At 48.2% G+C, this 22,820-nt stretch overlaps 1 protein-coding gene across 10 annotated transcripts in view; it reads left to right on the top strand.

Moving 5' to 3' along the window:
• The window catches only part of PLEKHG4 (pleckstrin homology and RhoGEF domain containing G4), an 81,993-nt gene that overhangs the window by 11,838 nt on the left and 47,335 nt on the right, over positions 1 to 22,820 (top strand). For 5 of the 10 annotated variants that reach the window (XM_051801729.1, XM_051801728.1, XM_051801726.1 and 2 more), the window contains exons 2-6: positions 2,163 to 2,360; positions 7,946 to 10,019; positions 15,203 to 15,418; positions 18,562 to 18,685; positions 19,941 to 20,034. In XM_051801729.1, coding sequence (XP_051657689.1) covers positions 2,163 to 2,360; positions 7,946 to 10,019; positions 15,203 to 15,418; positions 18,562 to 18,685; positions 19,941 to 20,034 — 2,706 coding nt within the window. The other 5 variants (XM_051801730.1, XM_051801734.1, XM_051801733.1 and 2 more) reach the window with 5 other exon arrangements.

The raw sequence follows: 22,820 nt of genomic DNA, 5'->3' as shown, positions 1-22,820 counted from the left end.
TTTTGACTGGTACTTTGAAACCTGTGGGCTGTGGAGGGTCAGGGAGATTGTTGTCAAATGCTACCAGCAGCAGTGCTACTGTGATAGTGCCCAAGCAGGCAGCTGGTGCTGGGTGGGAGAGCACCTGTGTGAAGGCCAGTTTTGTCTGACAAGGCCAAAGGCACTTGCTGGGACAGGTTGATGTCAACAGAGGTTATTATTTTTCTGAGTGGGAAGAAACTTGTCTAAAACAGCCTTCTCCTCCCATTTAGGATTGGGGTTAAATGCTTACCCTAGCACTCCGTGTTTGGAAGTGTGCATGTAGGGCTCCTGCTTTTGGAGTCCTTGGGTTAAGAATATTGGGTTAAGAATTCCAACTAAGGACAATCTGTGATTCTGTGAATACGAAAAATAGCTCCTTAACCTCTGTTCATCTGGTTGCATTGGCCTTGAGGAGTACTGCAGGAGGCAGCTGGTTTCTCAGAAAAGGTGTGAACACTTTAGGAGCCTGCTGCCATCTAGCCTTGCTTGTTGCTGCCACCAGGAGAAACAGCAGAAGAGGTAAGGAAGCAGTGCTGTGCCACAGGCAGCGTGTGGTTTGCCTGTCACACGTGTTCTGCCAGCTCGCTGCAGGCAGGAATTGTGGAGGCATCTCCTGGGTGTCCCCACCTCTCCTGTGCAGTCCCACAGGCTGTCCTACAACAGAACAGGGAGTTTATATTAAGCTTAAAACATCCAACCCTCTAAAAGAAGAACTTGGAGATTGTTGAGCTGTGAGAGGTGGGAAGGCTCGTGTGAGGAGCATCATCTCTGCTCGGGCTGCAGGTCGGTTCAGGCTTTCTCTGAGACTGTTGCATTTTCTCAGGCCAGTGGAGGTATCTGGAGGGATGAACCTGTGCTGCCGTGGAGTGGAAGAAGCAAAACAGTTTTGTTTCCTCCTGATCCCCTCGCCCTACTGCTCCCCGGTGGTGGTGTAAGCTGTTGTGGCACTGCTTTGTTTAACTTTCTCTCCCCATCTTGCTGTGGGACTGAGGTATGTTTTCAGGCATGTCCATGCAGCTGTTCCTGTTCTGCAGGAGGCTGTAGGGCCAAGTGGCTGAAATGCTTTTCTTGTCTCTAGTGAAAGGAGGTGGATTTAGATCAGATGAAGACCTGGCCAGACACCTGAGTAAACTTTCATTTGGTTTTGTAGCAAAACTTACTCCCACTGGCTGTAAGTTAGCCCAAGGGATCCCCTCTGAAATAGAAAGCAAAGGAGGGATCCTGATCCTCTCTCCAGATATGTACAGCTTTATTTTTTTTATTGTTACTTTTTGGCAAGCCCTCTTGATTTACACCCATGCAATAACTCAGATTTTGGCCTCTGGCACTGGAATTGGTCCTGACACCATGGGCAGGCTCTGGCTGGCAGGTTCTTCCAAATGAAGGTGTATTCAGGGAAGCCATTGCCTCTGATCTATGAGCTGGAAATGGGCATCCCACGTATTGATGTGTGTGCTCAGGGACCACTGTTCATGTGCAGTCTGTGAATCCTGTTGGGAGGCATCTCTCAGTGCAGAAAATTCCTGGCTCCTGGAGTGGAGCCTTTCATGAGAGGCAAACAGCTTTGGATAATGAGGAATCTCACTGGTGAGCGGCTTTCCTCGGGACCAAGCGCTCCGAACTCACCCTGTGCTGGGACTCCAGAGCGCGGCAGGCTCAGGAGCTTCAGCCCAACCTGTTGTCCCTGCAGCTCTGCTCAGCCCAGCGGGGAGCTGTAACTCTGGGATGTAACGTACCCAAGTGCTGGGCAGCATCTCCAGCCCCGGGTACCCAGGACTCGGGTCCCGCCGATGCGCCCACCCCATGACTGGCTCGCCCGCACGCGCTCACGTGCCGCGGTGTGGTCTAACAGCCGCCCCACCCCGCGCAGGCAGGAGAAGGACTTGCTGCGTAAGCAAAAGCTGGGAATTCTCGCTGCTGTGCACAGCACACTCTGCGAGCACTCCACTCCTGTTTTGGGAGAGCTTTCCAGTGTTTACCTGGAATCTCTGGTGCCAAGAGGAGCTGGAGAGGACAGCGCTTTGCTCCTTTGATCTCCGCTCCTCCTGCGTTTGGAGATGGCTGCTCTCCTGGGCGGAGGGCTCGTCGGGGCGCCGGCGCGGATCGTGCCGTGGTACCACTAACGCTTTGTCTCTCGGCAGGACTCGGAGTCGCTGGACGGCTGCATTCAGAGCACGTTATCAACACTCTACCCTCCGTTTGAGGCTACCGCAGCCACTGTTCTGTGCCAAGTTTTTGATGTGGTGGAGAAGACGTACCGTGGGGATGGACTGCGCTACCTCATAGACTTCCTGATTCCAGCCAAGCACATCCTGCAGTGCATTCAGCAGGATGCCTGTGTGAGTACATCATGCTCTCTAAGGCCTGTGGAGGCTCTCTTGGAGAGTTTTCTTTCTGCCTCTTGTATGTATAACGGCTGGCAGAAAGTATGTGCAGCAGCCTAGGTGGGAGGTGTGATGACCCACAGGGCAGGCAGACAATTGGGAAACAGTTGAGAAATCGTTGTTGAAGCCTAACCCGTGCAGAGATCAGGTGTGGAGCGGTGCCCTCGCCTTCCATAACCAGCAACAGTGAACAGAAGGTGTTAAGGGACTCACAGGAAGAGGTTTATCAAAGCGCTTGCTGGATATGGCTGACTCAGGTGGCCTCTGACCCCGGCCGTTCCCTGGCCTTGTGGATGAAGCTGTCGGGCTCCTGCCACTGGCAGGAGGACGTGCGGGGCGAAATGCTGCCAGTCGGTGTTTTTCCCAGAACTCCAGCTCCCCTTTGATGGTTGCTGGAACGGTCGCCAGGCTCAGTAGCCCCGAGGAGTCACGTTACATTTACTGCCAGAACGAGTCCAAGATTAACGTGCGTTACTGTTGGGAGTCTAAAATGTTAGAAACGATGAGTCAAACGCCTCCATCACAAACTTGGCTCAAAGTCTGAAAGATGAAAAAAAAACCCAAACAACCGGCCCCAACAACCTAAAACTTGGGTTCAGTGTAGCGTTCTTGTCTCTGAATGTGGAGCGGGTATGTGGCCAGGCTGTCAATAGAAGTCCTCATGGTGGAGGGCAAGGGACTTCTAGGAGGAGCAAAGATATTAAATAGAAGCCGAAACAATCAGTTACTCATTTGTCTCAAGGAGGTGAAATGCTGTGGGGAAAGACCCATCACATAGGATGGATCCATGTAAAGCTGCGCATCTTGCAAGTAAGTGCTTTGGTGCAGTGTTTGTCCCACTGTGTTGTCAGCCAGCCTCCAGCTTGGTGCCAGCTCTGTGTCTGTGAGCCCAGGAGGATCCAAGGTTGTACATCAGGATTTTGGGGAGCTGCTCTCTGTCATGAACACTGGAATAGGAATTATTCCATCACTGTCTGTAGCTGCAGTTTTTAATTCGACGGTGCATCACTTTTTTCCCCTCTAAAGAAACAAAAGGCTTTTCATTTGTGTGAACTACTCATTATGGCAAGACACTTCACAGCTTTCCCCAAAACATCTTGGCCTCGCCAAGGTAGCAATGTCCCCACTCCCTGAGATCCCGGCAGCTTCCAGCGGGGCCTTGGGCAGGTGAGGTGGTGGAGGGGTGAGGGAGGGAAAGCAGCAGGGAGCTGAACCCAGAGTGCTGCTGTCCCAACAGGGAGGTGTTGGGGGCAGGAGGGGTGCGCTGGGCAGTGCTGGGGCAGGGACAGGGACACGGACAGGGACACGGACAGGGACACGGACAGGGATAAGGACAGGGACAGGGACAGGGTGGGCCCCGCGCTGCCCTCGGGGCAGGACGGGCGGGACGCGGGCGCGGCAGCGGGGCGGGCCTTGTGCTGCCCGGCAGCCAATGGCAGGACAGCTGGGGCTGCGGCAGCCAATGGGAGCGCGGGGCTGCCTTGACGGGCAGGGCGGGCTCGGCCGAGCTGTTGAAGGGCTGTTGCAGCACGAGGCGGGAGAGGCGCGAGGGCGGCGCGTGCGGGGGGCGGCGAGGCGGGAGAGGTGAGGGCGGTGGGCACCGGGAGGGTCCCTGAGCTGGGAGAGGTGAGGGCGGTGGGCACCGGGAGGGTCCCTGAGCTGGGAGAGGTGAGGGCGGTGGGCACCGGGAGGGTCCCTGAGCTGGGAGAGGTGAGGGCGGTGGGCACCGGGAGGGTCCCTGAGCTGGGAGAGGTGAGGGCAGTGGGCACAGGACAAGCTCGGGGTGCTGGTGGCCCCCCAGGCTGGCCTGGAGCGTGGGCTCAGGTGACATGGAGGCAAAGGGGGGCTGGTGGTGTGTGAGGTGTCCTATGGGAGGGGGCAGCCAGGACGGTGGGTCTGTCCCACCCGTGCAGCACAGTTCGGGGAGGTGGTACAGGGGCACGAGCTGTGCTGGGAGGCCTGCCTGGCACTCCCTGGCCTGCCCAGGTGTGGCCACAAAGTGTGGGGCTGGTGGGGCAGCCACCTGCAGTGAGGGCTGCCCAGGGCTCAGCATTAGGTATCGGGGGCTTTTGCTGAGGTGTGAAATGTCTGGGAGAGTGAGCAGCAAGAGCCTTTCCTCCTTGCTTGTGACCCTTTCTGGCCTTGACTCGTGGCTTTGTACTTCCCAAGTGGCAATACAGGGAGATCAAGGGAAGCTCTAGGTGCCTTGTACTTTCTTTAGAGGTTGTCTCAGGTGATTCCATATATTATTTAGAAGTGTGGTTGTTTGATATTTTCTTTTATTGATGAAATTTATTTGTGGACTCTTTCCCAAACCTCCACTGTGTGCCCCTTCCTTTGTTTGAAATCACAGAGGACTATTTCTTGCTACTCGTTTTTTAAAAGTTTTGCCTGCAATGTTTCCTCCTTAGTTTGTAGTTCCACTACTCCACGTGAGCTTTTCCTAAACACACTAAAGGGAAAAGACTTAATTCCTGTCTGAATGACTGCTGTAGGAAATCTTGAGAGCACTAGATCTTCTGTCAGCCTCTGCAGTGACAAAAGTGTAAGTGGCTTCATGAAGGTAGACGAGTTCGTGGGCTTCAGCTGGGTGGGTTAAAATCAGCACCTTCCTCAGGTGCTGGAAGGGGTATTCCAAGGGATCTGTCTCTGCTTAGCACAAAGTTAAAAAACAGGTTTTGCCCCTGGCTTTCCAATGCCATCCTGAGCTAAATGGTCTGTTCCACCCTAACCATCCCTGCAGCTCTGGGAGATTCCAGCTTCGTGCCATCTTAGTCGTTGGAGCCCAGCTCTGTCCTCAGAGGCAGCTTTATTCCTGGCTGCAGCTGCTGGGCGTAGAGGGTGTTCCTGGCACTCCTCTGATGAGCCTGCTTTGGCTCGGTAGTGTTTGGACATGAGGAAAGCAAATACTTGAGCCTCAAAATGAAATGTTGAAAGGACTATAATAAGCCTCTTCATGTAATCTTCCCTTTGAAGGTGCGTTTTGGAGCAGGAGCAGCATGAGGATGCTCCGCTTCTGAAGTTCTAAAGCTCTGTAATGTTTAGGCTATTGAGGGACTTGCATTCCTGTTTGGATGTTACTCTGGCTCTTGCTGCAGTTTAGACTGTGGCTTTGTAGGGTTTTTCAGAAATGCTACTGCATTCTGCATTTTGGTTTTGGTGATTCTATTGCTGAGTTTTTTTCTCCTTGTCAGTCAGTAGTCAGACAAGTTATCTAAGCAATGAGGTTGGGTTTTTGGATTTCTTAATGTATGAGTAGCCCCCAAAGAGGTTACTCTGCATCCAGAATTTAACAGAATGCCTGTGCCAGGTAGGTGCAGATGGAATTCAGCTTTATGTTAATGCTACTGCTGATTCTGTCTTTCACTTTTCAGTCTTACAGATTATTTATAATAGTTTGGGAGCTGATATTTTTGTCTACCACTTGTTCCTCTGAAAGACCTTCAGTACAGATGGCCTTAATATACGTACTGGGAGGCATTTCAATGGCAGAAGAGGGTTTGGTGTGGTGTAGGGTGCAATTTCATAGTCTCATATGGAAAACTGCATATTTCTCTTAGTTTAAAAACTTATGTACAAAATTCTTGGCCTGGGCACTTCTGTGCTTTACTGGCTGAGGTGCTGTGTGAGTCAAGTAAATGGGAACTAAAGGAAGGTTCAGTTTTGTAGTGATACAGTGTGTAGGTACAACAGTAGGGCAGTTGCACTGAGTGAACAGAAATAAAACTGCCATAGCTGGAATGATATGGACTTGACTGTGTCAAAGAAATAGGACTGGCTGGTCTCCATCCTGGAATGTGGAAGAAGTTACCATGTGATGCTGAATGTTTGGTAACAGGGATTTTATTGAATCTGTTAAGTCAGGGCTAGTAACAAAATACAGAGAACAAGCTGAGTGTACAACAACATGCACTGAGCAAGGACTGAATTAACTGACCCATTAAAAACTGGGTAACGTTTTCATGTGGTTTGCTCCATGCCAGGTACCAGCCTTTTACATAAGCCCTCTCTCTGTAGAGAGATAAATTTCATTGTCTAATCTCTTGCATAAAGGATTTATTATGGAGTCATAATTACTGTGTCAAAGGGATCGAGGTTTAGGCAAGTATTGCGAGATGGGGAACAAACTGGTGCAGGGGAGGGTGTTTGTACTGCAGGGAAAACTGAGTTGGAGGCAGGAGTCATGACACACTCATGGCTTCTCATCCACGACCTTGGCATAAAAAAGTAAGAGTATGTATCTGACATGTTTGTGGTGAAACCAGCCTGGGAGCCATCAAACAATAGCCTGGGAAGAGGAGGGTGAGAAATGCGTTGCACAAGATGAGCTCTAGAACTTTGTGCTTAAAATTTTGTAGCGGTAGACTGGGAGGGCAGGCATGTGCCTCCACGGGCAGAACTGTTGTGAAACGGGGTTCCTCAGCTTGAAGAGGAAAACTGACGGGTGACTGGGTTGGTGCAGGGGCATGGCAAGTGGGAACTTAGCTGTAAGAGATGCTTCTAGCACAGTTGGGTGGTGCTGGTGCCGTTACAGACGGTGTTTTGCGATGCTTTGCACAGCGAACGAGTGGAACAAAGAAAGGTGTTTTTAAGAAAAAAAGACATCACGGGGGAGACGCTTCAGGCAGGCCCAGGAGATGATCGAGGTGGATGTGCTGGGTGATGTGACACGGCTTAGTGAGTCTAAGCAATGGGAATGCATCCAGAAAATAAGCTCCAGGGTTGAGGAGGAGGAATTGTTGAATCTGAAGGATGATTTGGGCTTCCAAGACTCTGAGCAACTTTGCATTAGGTGCAGTGAGAATTAGAAACCTGGCTGGGCTGAAGGTAATGCTTTTATGCCAGTACCTCTTGTTTCAAGGTGTGAGAGGATCCAGGAAGTTCCTTCCAGTTCTGTGGTTTCTCTGTGGCAAAGTAGTTTAATTAATTGAATCTAAACCCTTGTCGTACAGAGAAAGATGAAATTAATTGTAGAACTGATAGCTTATATCATGGCTTAATTTAAATCTTACCCAAGCAGAATCAAGTTCAAAGCACTGAAATTATTTTTTGAAGTTGTGATAAAGCTGTAAATAATTGAGTCAAGTCAGTTCAGCCGTGAAACTTTAGTTCTTTTGCTTGATTGGGATTTGTCTGGGGACTGGCCTGAGCATCTGTGTTGTGGGAATGAGAAAGTTGCTTGTATGTTAAATGTAGTTCCTCACAGCTTGCTGATGGGACTTGTTGCCTTCTTTCTCTGTGGCTCTGCTGTCCTTTCCTCATTTGCTGCCTCCTTTCACCTGCTTTGTCTTTGCAGTGTCTCCTTCCAATTCCTGGAAGGTTGCAGCCTCCCAGTGTAACTTGTCCCCCTGTCTTGCTTACATGGTTTGTGTTGGTAGCTCTTCTTGTTTCTGCTTTTTAAAGAGAAGGCCTCGGTATGAAAAACTCCCCTACACCAATAACCAGAGACCCTAAATTCAACTGTTTTATTGATCTCTGATTGAAAAGCTTGAGCTGAGATCCGTTCCTGATGCTGAAAACATTTTCTCTTGTCTCCCTAGGCTCAGTACTGCGGGTTGCTGTTCCGCCACGCGGGCTGGCCCCTGTGTATCCACGAGAAGATTGTAATCCAGCTGGCTTCCATTGACTGGCGAGTCTTGGAGCCTGGTGACTTCTACCTGCAGGTGGTCCCCCATGAGAAGAAGTCTCCACGAATTGTATTGAAATGTTTGGCAAAAGACAAGCATAATGTAGAGGAAGTGGTGATTCCAGAAGTTTCATATACCTCTATTTTTACTCTGGAATGGCTGAGTACGTTCAATGGAGAGCGGATGGGTATAGCACTGGAAAATTGTTTACTAACCACTGATGATAAAATATTTCGTATCCCCTGGGATAAAGTGGTTAATCCTGAGTTTATAAACAAACCAAAAATAATTGAAAACAGTATCATCTCTCCAGAAATAACAGAGGAACGTTCCATTTTGTGCCTCCCCACTGAGCACAGTTCACCAGACCTGGGCTCTCAGTATCTGCAGGAACAACACACAAATCGAGACAACCTGGTCATTAGCAGCACAGCTCCACAGTTAAGTGGGGCTCTTGTCAATGGTGTCTGTACCAGTCCTGTGCCTCAAGAGAACTTGACAAGTGACCTTGAAGGGGAGTACGTTGAGCTGGCAGAAGTTTCGCTGCCCAGGTTTGGGTCACAAACAGGCTCTTTAACCCAATCGCTGGCTTTAAATTATCTAACTCAGCCCAGAGCACGAGTGAATGAGTCTAAAGGCAAGCACAGGTTTCTTGTCATACAAGACAGCACCTACTCCAAGAACTTAATTCAGTCAGCACTTATGCAGAAGGAGCACTGTCAAATGGACACTCTGAGCACTCCTAGAGAAGTTCTCAAAAATGTCATTCCGTTAGAAAGCAGCAAAATGATGGCACATGGAGAACTGTCTCCAGAAGGTCAGCTGATATCAGTTGGTCCTGGAAACATGGGGAGTAATTTTCCTGTGTCTGAGTCTCGTGCTTGCAGCACAGAAGGCTCATCTGCAGAGCAGGAGCCGGGCAGTGAACACTCGCTGGATTGGCGCTACGCACTGTGCAGCTACAGCGACGCGTGTGCTGGAGATGGCGTTGGCTGCAAAGCACAGACACCTGCTGCTCCGGGAAACACAGAGGGAGAAAGTGATGGACCCGGCAGAAATGCTGCTGTTGAAACATCTGAGCAGAGCCCAGAAACAATTCTGAATGCTACTGCTGCTGAAGAGGGTCAGAATGAACCGACAGAGGTGGACGCCTCTCCTGTGTCTGTCCCAGGGCCTTCGGGACCACGCTGCACACCGAGGGAAGGTTCTGATGTCTCGTGCCAGAATGTCAGTGAAAGTGTTGTGCCAGTTCAGGCCACTGCATTGCCTGAGAGTTCAGATGTATGTGTGGGGAGAGGCTCTCCTTCAGAGAACGTGGCAGATGTAGGTTCTTGCTGCAGCGATACAGAAGCAAATCTCAGTTCTCCATTAAATTCTCCAGAAAAGAAGCAAAGAGAAGCAGGTGAATTTGAGGTGGGAAGAAGGGATAGCCGAGAAGAAGTCAGAGAGATTAAAGAGGTTTTGACAGCAAATGAAAACCAAACTAGTCATAGTCACTGTTCTGCCAAAGCTTCTACAGATGAACCTCTGTCAGATGGTGAAAAGCAAGAGCATAAGGAGGCTGAAGAATCCATACTACTCCAAACTGCTCTGTCAGAGGGGGGTCAGATGACAGAACAATTAAATAACAGTGACTCTTTGGGCCCTGATCCACAAACAGAAGATTCAAGTCAATTCAAAACCCAGAGCTCTGGAGAGAGGTCTGAGGAACCACAAAGACTGGTGGAAAACCAGGGCTGTGAAAGGGAAGAGAGCTCTGTGCTGAACACAGAGTGTGTTGCAGTGCAGGACTCGCCGGGAAGGGAGGAGAACCAGGGAAGTTTTTCTTATGGGGAAAAGTCAAAGACTGTAGCCTCAAAAACACTGGAGTCCATTGAAGAGGAGCTGGAGATTGGACCACTGTCCTCAGGACCTGCTGAGGGACATACAGAGCCCAGTGCTCTGCAGTCCCACCCAGAGGCAGCTTCTGGGACATCATCTCCTAAAGGTACAATTATTGGATGTTTGTTTGATAACATGGATTGATAGCAAAGTCCTCAAGGAGTACTGCTTGAGTACTACTTACCAAGCAGGATTTGATAAGTGTGTCTGCTGGGAGGCTTTGGGGTAATAGCACAGGGAAGTGATTAAATTGTCGTGTTTGTGGTGGGAAATTTAGCTTTCTCTTCACAGGTGGGTTTATTGTGGTACTTTGTTTAATAATTCTTTGCAAATTTACCAAGTTCCAGTGTAAGAGACTTTTAATTTCAGTTGATGTGATTGCTGGTGACCTCTGCCTGTTACATCCATGATGTGCACATTAAGGATGCACACAATAGCAGTGTGTGAGGTGAGAATGTCTAACTGCAAAAGTCTTTTGTAGTTGAAAACTGACTTTAGAAGGATGGTTGTGGCAAGAGGAAGCAGCAGTGGATGCCTCAGTAAAATACCAGCTGTGTAATATGACCTGAAGATCAACTAATTTGTGTGCTGGTAACTGATTTAGGCAGCAAACTGCAGAGTTGAGGGATTCCCCCCTTCTTCCCTCCCTTCCCCTCCGGCGTGCTTTCTTCAGCTTGATTATGTTTCAAGTAAGAGCTGTTTGACTGGAGTGGGAGATCAGAGAGAAATTAAGCATCTAACTTCAGCTCAGACCGAATGTTCAAGCAGGTATTTTCCCAGATTTCCTGATGCCTGTGCTCCTTCAGAAGGAGTTGAGGGGGCAATCCAGGTGCCTGCCTTTTGCACCAGACTGTACCACGCAGTGTGTAACCGCACGGACACGGTGAGGGCTTTGCCCAGCTCTGCTGAGTCTGGAAAGCTGCAGTGAGATATGCAGATCACCCCGAGGAGCGTGTGTGTGGCGGGGGCGGGTGAAACGTGCCATTCCAGTTCCACAGCTCTCATTCCCTGAGACCCCTGGCTAGGAAAATCATCCAGCTTGAAATGTTGGATTGAGGACTCTTGAAACGGTTGGTGGTACAGACCCACGCTGCTAGACCATGTCTGCCCCTGTGGGCCAGCAGATCCAGAGCTGGTTGTCTTGGGATGTGCTGCCAGGGTAATGCTTGCACTGTTCCCAAATTGTGTGGCCAAGAGCCTCCCTCAGTGCTGCAGCACAGCTCCATTTGGCTGCACACACAACTGCTTTCTCAAGTGTCCAAAAGTCACGTTTTACCTGATGTCTTAGTAACCTCCTAATGGAGCTAGATTAGTGTCCATTGATTAAAATAAAATTTCATTAACATCTGCACCAAAATAATCCCGTAGTTAGGCAAGCCCGTGGTTGCCAGGCATTTCTGATACTTTTGGAGTGACGAGCATTTCTCTTCTGTGAAATGGAGGGGTCAGCTCAAAAGTTGCTATTTCTGAAGTGTATGTCTCTGAGCATCTACCACCAGGACCAGAAAAAAAAAAAGAGATCCCCTTCTGCCTATCTGAGGCTCTTGGGGGATGTATGCCAGGAAATAACCGTGCTGTGGGTATCCATTCCTGACCAAGCTGAACCTGGCTTGACTTCATGTTTGCTCAGGACTGAGCCTCGGAAAACCTAGTCTGTATTGAGTGCTGGGTGGACACTTTGCTCATGATTCCAGTGGCTGCTTGTTCATTGTTCCCATCTCTTCTGTCTAAAATTAGCCAGGTCCAGCTCGTTAGGAGATAAGTGTGATGTTCTCACTGCTTCAGAGAGTGAGTCTTGGCTGGTGCTGGAGATTTCAGCTGTGTTGGACCCCTCTGGGGTACGTGTGGAGTTTGTTTTTAATGAAAGACAATACAAATGATTCTGGGGATTTGGCTGAAATAGGTGACATTCATGGCTCAAGTCTGTTGGTGTTAAACTTGGGCATTGCAGTTTAGAAAAAAACCTGCCCTGTTATCTCAGTGTTTTGTAAGGCAAAAGGAAACTTAAATCACCAGGAAAACCGACCAAACTAAAGAAACAAACTCTTTAAGGCAAAGGGGAGCTCAACTATCTGTTAATGCTGGGAGTATGTTAAACACTGTAGCTGGCACTATAAAAAGCTTAATCCATTCAATTACCTTTGATTGCTTTGAGATCCAAACAAGCCATCCCCTTATCTAGCCCCATTAAACCCTCAGAGATATACTAATAAGATAATTCAGAGATAAAATTACAATGTGAAACAAATGTCCTACAAATGGACTTTTCTTTTCCAGCCCGTCAGTGTGTAGATGAGTTAAATTCTCTGTAACTGTGTCTTGTTGGGGTCATTTTGCTACTATGATTGGAAACTGTGGGTATCTTGCCTAAACTATAAATAACAACAAAGCTTAAGCTGTACTGGGTCAATTCAGATCTGCAGTTCACACCTCGGCAGCAGTGGGCAGAGGCACAGTTTGCTCTGTGTGAGGTGGAGGATCTTGCTTCTTACAGCAGACATTGTAGATTATGTCAAAGTACCCCTGCAGAACTAGGGCATCCGAGTTTGCTGTGTCTGCTGTTTTCCTTGTCCCTTAACTCTCTCCCTTTCATTCCACTCCCAGTGGGCTTGTTTTCTGCACAAATATAGTCTTATGTAGAAAGACTTAGATATAAATAAAATGAAGTCTAACTGAGAGTCAAATGTGAACTGTTTTGAGTTGGTGGCTTTAAATTTACACTGGTTCCATTCACAGATAATGTGACTGCTGTTTTTTTCCTAATGACTAACATCTAAGTGAAAGCGAATTTTGAAACTTTGCAGCTCTGGAAAGAATTCCTCTATTTCGTGGGTGGAAAGTATCTTGATATTCAAGAAACAGGCTGAAAAGCCACAGTGGGGCATATTCAGCAGCACCTGTTAGGGCGTTCCGTTCCTGCTCCCAGTTCCTGTGTGATGTTAGCACAGATGATTCTGGTGCCCGGGCAGTTTGCAGGAAAAATGCTAATGTCTCTTTGAAATGCACACAAGCAAATCCTCCTCTGCCACTTCCTTAACCTCGGGGAGGGGTGGAACCTGCAAACACGGCAAATTCAGCTGTCCCTGTTCTCAATTTGCTTTTAGATGTAATCCTCCGCCTTCTCCAATTTCCGCTTCAGTAAGTGCCTCCGCCCCGGCTTGCAAATAACAAACAGTGTGCTGAGGCCTCTTCCAAAGAGGTGGCGTCTGCAGATCTGAGCTGGGCCCCAGCAGCTTAGGGAAGAGGTTCAGCTGGGCAAGATGGACACAGTTTGGAGGCTGCTCAGCTCCAGTGAGGTTTCCCTAGGGCTGTCCCAGTACCAGGACTGTGCTCAGTGGGCTGAGCAAAATGCTTTTCTCTTCTGGCTTTTGGGGGCTGCTGCCTCATTCCGAAGAGATATCCAAGGCAGGGTTGTCATGTACATTTGTGGAATATACATGGATATATATGTGGAACATTGCTATCTATATTCCCTTTCTTGTCCTCTTTAAATGCCACCTTTTGATCCTCTTTGCAGGCTTTTGTCATTTAATACAGATTCTTTTACTACAAGCTGTGTGGTTCTGCTTATTGCCAGGCCTTACAGCTCCTTGCTAAGGTGATTCTATGTTCTCCTAGAAAATCTGTCAGCCCATAATATGAAAGCTTTGGGCATGACTTACATGACTCTGTGATGCTCAAGAAACCTTGTCTGTGGGAGATCAGTGCCCCTCCAAAATGCTGCTTCAGGAAGATCTGCGGCGTTGTCTCAAGTGAGTGACCTCTTGCACCACTGGGAAGTGGAGGCTGAGGTAGCCTTAGGGACACAGTGGAGCTCTGGTGTGGCCCAGAACTGGGCAGAGCCCTGAGGCCATCCTAGCAGCTTAGTGGCCAAATGCAGCAGATGCCAAACTTGGTGCCAGGGATGCTCCTCTCGAGGGGTGTTACAAAGAGGAACAAGCAGCTACTCCATCATGGCCTTGATGGGGCAGAGCCCTGAGCCCCTCCCAGTTCCCCCCACTGTGGGGTGGATGAGCCATGCTGCTCAGGGCACTTCTCTCACCCACTCTAGCAATTTTGAAAGCAGTTCAGGCTAAGCCTCAACCTGTAAATCTCCTTCACTGCTAAAACTTGTATTGAAAGCCACTTCAAGGACTGCTTTGTTCCTGGTCCTGCTCTTTAATGAAGTATTGGAATCTGTTAGTAAATAAACTGAGTCAAGTGGCAGCATTGTTGATGCAGCAGGAAGGTAGGATGGTTGAAGTCAATTTTAAGTAGCAATTAAAATGTCTGACTTCATAGCAAGCAAATAAATACTCCACTCTTATTTTCCTGAAGAAAGGTTGATATTTGTGTTAGTAGATACTGAAGTATCAGTGCAGTATATATAGCCTTTTCTTTATTACAGCTTTCTGCAAACACTGGGATAGCCAAGCTGGGTACTTAGGATGCTAAAGATGTATTATTGAAGGCATACCATTGGCTTCTAATTCTTGTGGTGTTCAGAAATGGGGAATAATACTTCTTACACAGAGGGTAGATACTTTTTTCTTCTATCCAGATAATTTTGCATGAAAATTAAAATGTGATAAAACCAGCCTTAGTTTCCATGTAGTAGCCAGAATATTTAATTTTAGAATTAACCTATTCTGATAACTTGTACTTTAGAGCTGAGGTCTCAGACAAAGGAAGCATTCTCTGTAGTTCTCGAGCAGGAGCTGATTGGTGTAATCATCCTGTTCTTCAGTGCTTTAAAATAGGTTTCTAACTTTCAGATTAACTGTTAATTAAAAAAGTCTGGACGAGCAGAACAAGGTCTCTTTGGCTAATTTCCAGCTGATTTGTCAGCCTCAGGTTGACTTCATATTTTCAGGAACTAATCTGAAAGTGGTGTTGGGGGAGTAATTGTGCTGTGATGGAGTTGCCCTCCCTGTCAGAAGCTGGTTTATCACTTCAGCAGGCTCAGGCTGCTGGAGCTCAGCCAGGGACTTGCACCGTGCCAGACTTCCAGGCTGTGAGCAGACATGTACTGCTTGATATGTTACCTTTAAAAATGGCTTTGACTACAGTAATCCTGATCTGAATCGAGCTTTTGTACTTCGCAAACTTCACAATAACCTGGTTTATTTTGTTAGAATTACAGCAGTATTGATGCTATAACCAGTTCTGGAACACGCCTGCGGCTGGCACGAGGACTGAAGGAGCTCCAGAGTGCTGGGGCTGGAGGCACGTCCCTCCCCCATCTCAAACTTTCATGGGACCTTTTGGGTGGAACTCTGCTTGAGCTTCTGTTTGCTGCTTGTCTTACAGGGATGGTGTCAGAAGGGACAGAGCTGGGAAAAGAAGCAGCTGGCACAGATGTGTTGAACCCAGCGAGTAAAGTCAGTGCCCCGGAGGAAACTTCGACACCAATTACTCCCCCGACATCCCCGACTTCTGGAACTGCCTGGGGTGGTCACTTTGCACCTACCATAGTCAAGGATGTGAACCCAGAAGTGCTCAGGAGTGGAGTTGCCTACCTGCCTGGTGAGTAGCTGGGCCAGAATCCTGGGAAATGTGGCTTGTAGGAGGGTAAGGGAGATAAACCTCTGTTTGCAGCGCTGGAGACGTGGTGCCAGTTCCATTTCTTTCACCCCAAACTTATCCAGAAGCAACACTTCTTGAATCCTCTAAAGGTTCAGAATGGGCAGGACAGGAAGTGGAACTTCCCTCCCATGAAAGTAATGTTAATTTACTCCCAGGAGTCTCAAAATGTTAACCAAGCACATATGAGTCAGAAATGCCAAATCTGTGGGCTCATACCAGGAGTTCCAAAAGAGAAGAGTGAGGGTGCACCTAATAATGGGCTGGTGGGCCTGACATCAGACCTGGTCAGAACAATAGGAACTTGATTCTCTTGGTAGATAATTAAAGGATAGGTGTGTAGAAGATGCTGTGTGACAGGGCTCTTGAAAACCAGTTTTATTCTTTGTAATTAGAAGTTTGGTTGATTTAAATGTAGCTACCTGGATATAATAGATTTTTAGAAAACATGACACACAGTGTTGAAAGGAATATCCAGTGAAGTGTGGGTGAGCAGTGTGTGGGATGAACGATAGTGTAGCTAAATAGCAGATGACAAAAGTAGCTACCGAGGGAGGACTCCCCAGAATTGTTCTGCCAAGATCAAGTCGTAGGTCAAACGTTATTCAGTGTTTGCATCTGTTACAGCAGCAAGTATCAAATGGCTGCAGATAAAACTTCTGCATGGGACAAATATTGACAGAGGGGTGAACAAAGCTGAGGCTGTTGGACAGAGGAGCCAGGATCACTTGGTGGGCAGGGCCCACACAAGACGTCTTTGTGTTTAACCAAACATGAAGTAAAGCAGAGGGAGTGAGATCTACCTCTCCAGTGAGAAACAGCATTTGGCAGCATCTGTGTAAGGAGCCCCTGTGGGCTTTTGTCCTTCCATAGCCAGCAAGAGGGTTGTCCACTGTGGAGCAGGAGGATCCTTGCATTTGATCAGCTCAGGAGCCACGTGCGAGTTGGGCAGAGAGCAGAGAAGAGGTCAGGCAGACCTGTGCAAGGTGAAGGAGTTGGGAAGGAGAGCAGAAAGGCAGCACAGGGATCTCCCACTCGGTGCTAGGGCTGCAAGACCAATTTTGACCTCAGATGTGTAAAGGGAAGGGGATGACTAAACAGATGAAGAGAGTGATTTTTAGCTCTGTGTACTTGAGATGCCTCTCAAATAGTCATCTCTGCTGCTGTGGGCAATCCTCACACCTAAGGGAACACACTCACCACTCAGTTTAATGTTTTATGTTAGTCATTGCTAATGATACAATAATTACATCAGAAAGAGTAACTTTTATAATGAATAGTGAACAAGAGCTAATTAATAAACTAGTAGCTGATGGAGTTAGCTGAAACTTTCAGGATGGTTTCAGTTCTGCATTCTGCTCTTGAATGATCTTGATTGTGCCACTGTTGGAGACCTAGCCCTGGTGGCTGTGGTTGCTTTTTTGACCTGGTCAGGCAATTCCCAGACTACTATGTGGAAATTCAAGGTTTAGTCTAGTTCTGGTGAGGCCCATCCTCCCTGATGGACAAAAGATGTTTCTTCAGAGTTAAAAAGTTTTTACTGAGACTGGTTATTGAGCCATTTTTCCAGTAATTGAGTGTTTTGCTTTTTTAAATTTTATTTTGTGATGATCCCCTTATCTTATGAAACAAGGTATATTAATAAGCTTTTTCTAATTTCTTTCCATCTCTTTGAGTATGCAGGGTCCAGGCCACAGTATTTCAGAATAATAAAAGTTCTCCTGAATCACACAGATGATGAAAGATTTTTGTTAGCAGAGAAAGCCTGTGTCACTGTTTTGGTCCCTGGGAGGGAGAAGGCCCTGCTTTGAAATGATACCCATCTGTGTCTGTGGCCCTTACTCAAACCACATCCTAGTGACAGACTGAGATCACTCCAGGGCAGTTTTCCATGTGTGGGTCTGTCCATCTGTGTCTGTTTTACCTGTCAGCTTTCATGCTTGTCCCTGGGATGGGGAGAGAGCTGGTGCAGGACAGTATCTCCTGTGGTAGCAATATAGTTCAGGAAAGACAGAAAGACACAGCTTTCTCTAAGCCTCTGGTTTTCTCTTGTGCTTGGGATTTTCCCTCCTGACTCTTTCTCATACAATTTGTATGACAGGAAATGGCTCCTGTTCCTATGAATTACTTTTCACACAATAGACATGTTGTCCCTGCTGGTCTCCAAATCACTTACCTTGCCCCTGACCCGTGTGAGTGCTGTCACTTGAGCAGCCTCACTCCAGAGACACTGCCTGCTTTTGAGTGGCAGAGGCAGCTCTGGGTCTCCAAAGTGGCCCACCTGCTCTTTACCTCTGCATCTGGAGAGGAGGCTGGATGTAATTCCAGAACCAGCACTGGTATGTCCTTCTCCTCCTGTGATGAGCTGTGTCTCTGGGCTTTTGTACAATGGGGGGCAGAGAGGCATTGTGCTTCCTGGCTGACTGAAGCAGAGGAGTTTCTCTTTCCCCAGCATATCACAGCTCAGCTGTGTTGCCCATTCTGTGCCTTATCTATTCTCTGAGCAAGCTCTGAAACTAATGAAAGCCTGGCACTGACTGTGCCCTTGCCAGCGCTGTAGGCAGGCAGGGGTGTGCTCCTGGGCTGACCACCGCTCTGCCACCTCCAAGGAGGAGCTCTGGGCTCCTGCTCCAGGGCCTTGCTCCCAGGAGGAGATGTCTGGTTACGTGCTGGGCTCAGCCTGTGTGCCCACTCTCGTTATGTAGTGTGTGTTCTCTTATCTGACACAATGGGAAGGTGAGATTCTTTTATCTTGAGTTCATGAGGTTCTTGCTTTTCTCACAAAATTGGGTTATTGTTAGCCAACTTCAGCCATATTGATGAAGAGTGTGTACTTGGGTAGAAGAGAGCAGTCCAAATTTAACACTGCCATGAGACAAAGACAAGCAGAGCTCAGCTACTTCGCTCTGGGGCAGCAGTTGAGTACTTTGGAAGTGTGTTTATAGCCTCCTGCCATCTGCAACATATCCTGTATTGAGTTCTGTGGAGGGTTGCCAGGAAGGTGGTGGGGTGCTGGTAGGAGGATATGAGACATACAGAGCTGCAGCCAGGCTCTGTTGAATTCCTTGTGTGACTTTCCCTTACAGGTACGAGAGATAAATCGGGGCGTGCAGTGGCCATAATAACGACGAGGAACACGGCCTGGCTGAACCCCCACTGCAACACCACCGAGCTCGTGCGCCTGCTCCTGTACCTGCACAGCATCCCCAGGTGTGTGACCCTGGGGGGGCACAGCTGCTGCCCTCCCTGCTTTGCCTTTTGGGAGGTGGGAATTGGAGCAGCCAGTGGAAGGGGTTGACTTGAGATTAGCTTGATTGGTTAGACCATGGTGCTAATAACACCAAGGTTGTGGGTTTGATCCCTTTATGGGCCATTCCCTTAAGAGCTGGACTCGATGATCCCTGTGTGTCCCTTCCAACTCAGAATATTCTGTGATTCTGTGACTTTATTGGCTTAGGAACCTGGTCCAGACAGTCCCAGAACAGGTGGGGATCTCCTGCTAGGGTGGACAGGCTTGTATTCAGCAAGCTCTGCCTATTCTACATGTGCCTTGTGCACATGGTGTGATAGAACTGGTTATGTACTGAATGTTTTCATGTGTTGCTGTGAATCCAAGCCATTCTTGCTATCCTTCATTAGCTCAGAAGATGGGATTTGGGAGCTATGATGGGGCAGTCATGCAGCAGCTCCGTGGTAGAGTTGTGACATGATATTTTAGGGCCAGGCCTCCAAGCTGAGAGGGAGGGAGGATCTGCAAGGGTTGAGAAAATCTTGATGTCTTGATGCCTTGATGTCTGTCTGAAAATTTATTTTGGAGTCTGCAGGCTGGAGTTTGCTGCAGCTGCTCTTCCTTTTACTATGACAGACTCTTCCTCCACTGCTCATCACTTTGTTTCCCTTTTAGGTGATTAAATAGTAAGAGGTAAAGCTAACTCTGATAGTGATTTTTTTTTTTTTGAAGGATTTAAACCATTGGTAAAGGGAGCAGGCTTAACCCACGAGAAAGCTTCTGCTACTCATGCTTTTGTTTCTTATGCTTCTCCCTTCAAATCTGATTCTGGGCAAGACAGGCTTTGGGTCAGTTCCAGACTGGCTGCTCTTGTGAAGCAGTGAGGCTAAAACAAAGCTTGTCCCTGAACACAATTAGGAAGGACTGGTTTTCCTGTGTGGATTATCCAGAGTGGGTATCGACATGTTTGCTATCAGTGACATGTATTCTAGGAATTGGAGAAATGGGAAATTGGGTGGAAATCACAAAATCCCGTAGCAGAGGTAAGAACTGAGCAATCCAGTGGTGGTTTCCATATATATATTGGTTAGGAGAAGGTGGCCAGTTAGTTCCCTGTCCTCACAAAGCCATAATGTACTGGTTTTTTTCACCCTGCCATGACAATGTGTTCTGTTTCCATAATCTTGTTGATTTTCATTGGTGACAGAGGTGACCTTTTTATGTTTGTCCTTGCAGACCAGAGTGTCAGGCTTTGGGTCTAACTGTTCTCGTGGATGCTCGTCGCTGTTCCCCGGTTCCTGCTCTCTTCAAGGCGTTCAGCATATTGCAGGTGAGCCTTGGGCTTGGGCAGAGCAGCACTGGCTGGCTTGTGTGCTTGGATGGGACATCTCCATCTGCTGCTTTTGTCTCCATCTGGCACCTGGCTTCCAGTTGGCTTTGGGAGGTGGAGTTATGTGCCCAGCACTGCTTTAGGAGGATGACCTGGCCTCACCAGGCTGCAGACAAAGCGAAAAAACCCAAAGCAAGTCTGAGTTAGGGGAGAACACTTCTCCCCATCCCTGAAAATTTGCTTTCATCTCGGTGCTGAGAAGAGCCTGTACCCAAGTCTAAATGCTGTGAGGAATTATCCTGCTTGGAGATGTCCCCTGCGCTGAGGGGCTGTGTGAGATGTGCAGGGATTTTTGCCCACCATGGAGAAGGGAGGAAGAGAGGGCTCTGCCTGCTGCCTTGGGAAGGGAAGGACACTGCTTGCCATGCCAGGTGGAAAAGCACATGCAGCTGTTGATGTAGCTGTCGGTGATTGATTGGAATCGGACGTGCTGTAACTCTATATTGCTTCAGGTCAAAGGCTTTCATATCAGTCACTTGGAAAGCCAGTGGGTTGTGTTGCCCCCGCTCCCAGATAGAAACTGTCTGCTCTGTTGGAAAGCCAGGGAGCTGCTGGGTTGTAGTGATGACTAATCTTGTTTAAGCAGGTGTTCCTCTTAAATCAGAGCTTAGGTCTCTTAGGACTCAAACTCTGCAAACTGGAACAGGGCAATGTTGTAATGAAGCTGATGTCTGTGGTTTATGTGCTTCAGTGCCACATCTGAGAGTTGGGTCTGAGTCAGAGGTCTGTCCTCCTGCTTCCTGGGCTGGGTGGAGCTGTGAGCTCTATCAGCGTCCTCATTCTCTGTGGTGAAGGAGTAATCTGGTGCCCTGCTCAGTTCTGCAGAGGTAACAAACAAGTATGTTCTCTTTTATGCTGTGCCCACATGGCAGTGGGCTTGCTAAAGCTTTTCAGGGTTTCACTGCCCATGTAAATTGCATAGTGGTCTTAGTGGGATGATTTGGAAATCAGCAACGTATTCTGGCTGTCCCCACTCTCATAGAAGCATGGTAATAATGCCATTTTAACCTGAAGTTTCCTCCCTAAAATGAGGGAGGGGGGAAGCTTTTTGCAGTGCCTCTGAAATATCCTGCTGTGATGGCTGTTTGGCTCTGAACACCTCCTTATCAGGGTGGTGCAACAGTTAGTTAACAGATTAACGTGCTGCAAGACAGATTGCTGGACCTCAGTGTGTGCTTCAGGTAACAAGTGACTGACAGAGGCTGATTACTCTGCTTATGGTTTTTTGAATCTTATGCTGACTCTTCTGAAGACTCCTTAAAGGAGACCCCTTTGGGGAACTTATTATCTGATTATGGCAAGGAGTAATCCCTGGCTCCTCTGAGCCTTTTGGAGATCTTCAGCATTTGCTCCGTGATCCCATGGCAATATTCTCCTCTGCTCTGAAACAAGGATAGAGTAATACAGAAAGCTGAGTGTAACTGCAGTGAGGCAGGCTAAGTGTTCCAGAGTGCAGCAGGGTTTGCTGGCCAGTGGCTGCAGAACCACAGTCTGTATGTTATGCTTCTAAGGTCACAGAGCAGGTCATCTCCTTGAGGTCCTTTCTGAAATCCCTGACACATCTCAGTGTCTCTTACCTGTGGCAGACTGTCTGGAGCTCATTTTTCTGCTGTCCTGCTCTTTACTGAAACAGGAATTTACTTACATGGTTTTTGTGGAGCCTGTTTGATAATGTGATAGAATCTGTTAAATGCTGAAGTCCAGTGTTACTTGTTAAATTCCCAGGGGTTGTTTTCCTCTTGACCCAGCAGCTGGAAGCACTGCTTCACAGTGGTTAAGCACAGATCAGATGCCCTAATGCAGAGTCCTTTCCTGCTGCAGTGCAGGATCCGAATCTGTTAAACCTAGAGAGGCTCCTGGGGAGTGAAAACTGATCCTGGGGAGTAGAGGTTCCTGGGTCAGGATCTGTCAGTCTGAGGAAATCCTTCTTCCACTTTACCATCTATGCAGAATGAATGCACGACTGGAATTAAGTGCTAAAGGACAGCTTTTGGTGCTTTCAGGTTAGTTTTCCCTCCAGCACTGGGAACGTGTCCATTGCTCTGCCTGGACCCACCTGGTAAACTGGTGGAAGCTTGTCCTCTGCCTTGCAGTTACATTCTGCAGGACTTTCCCCCCCCCCCTTCCTTTTCAGAGTACTGGGTAGCTGGGAAATCTTTCTGTCCCAGACAGCAGTGGGAGCAGAGGGAGCAGGGGCTGAATAAAGAGCTGCTGCAGAGCTAACTCAGGAAGAAGCTGGAGGAACTCTGGCAGCTGTGTATGGAGGTGAAGGGAAATGCACAGTGTGGCCATGCTGCAAGAATAGATCCTGCTTGTTCCTGTGGGAGACTGTGTCATGATGCTTTGGAGCAAGGAATTTTGCAGAGGTGACTGCCGTGATGTTTGGTCACACATTGTCACCAGCAAGCTCTGTGCTGGGGGGCCTGATCAGAGGAGCTTTGCTGCTCAGTAGTGCTGGGCTGAACCCTTACTCAGTGAGCAGGCAGGGCATGGGCAGTGGAGCGTGTGCACTGGCCTTCAATAGCAGGTATCTGTGGGATTTCCCTCTGCCTGAGTCTTAGTAGAGGGAGGTTGTTTTGAATTTCACAAATCAGGGTGAATGCTTAGTCCTGTAATGTGCTGTATCAGTGTGTTGGGTTGGGAAGAGTCTGTTTAGCATTTAAAAACAGAGAAGCTCTGTGCGAACCTTTCTGTTCAAAAGTTATTTCCATTCGAATTCCCACTCA

The sequence above is a fragment of the Manacus candei genome, unplaced genomic scaffold, assembly GCF_025592945.1.
Source record: "Manacus candei isolate 608988 ecotype Guabito, Panama unplaced genomic scaffold, ASM2559294v1 h1tg000053l, whole genome shotgun sequence".
Lineage (NCBI taxonomy): Eukaryota > Metazoa > Chordata > Aves > Passeriformes > Pipridae > Manacus > Manacus candei.
This window is presented reverse-complemented; position numbering and strand designations above follow the sequence as displayed.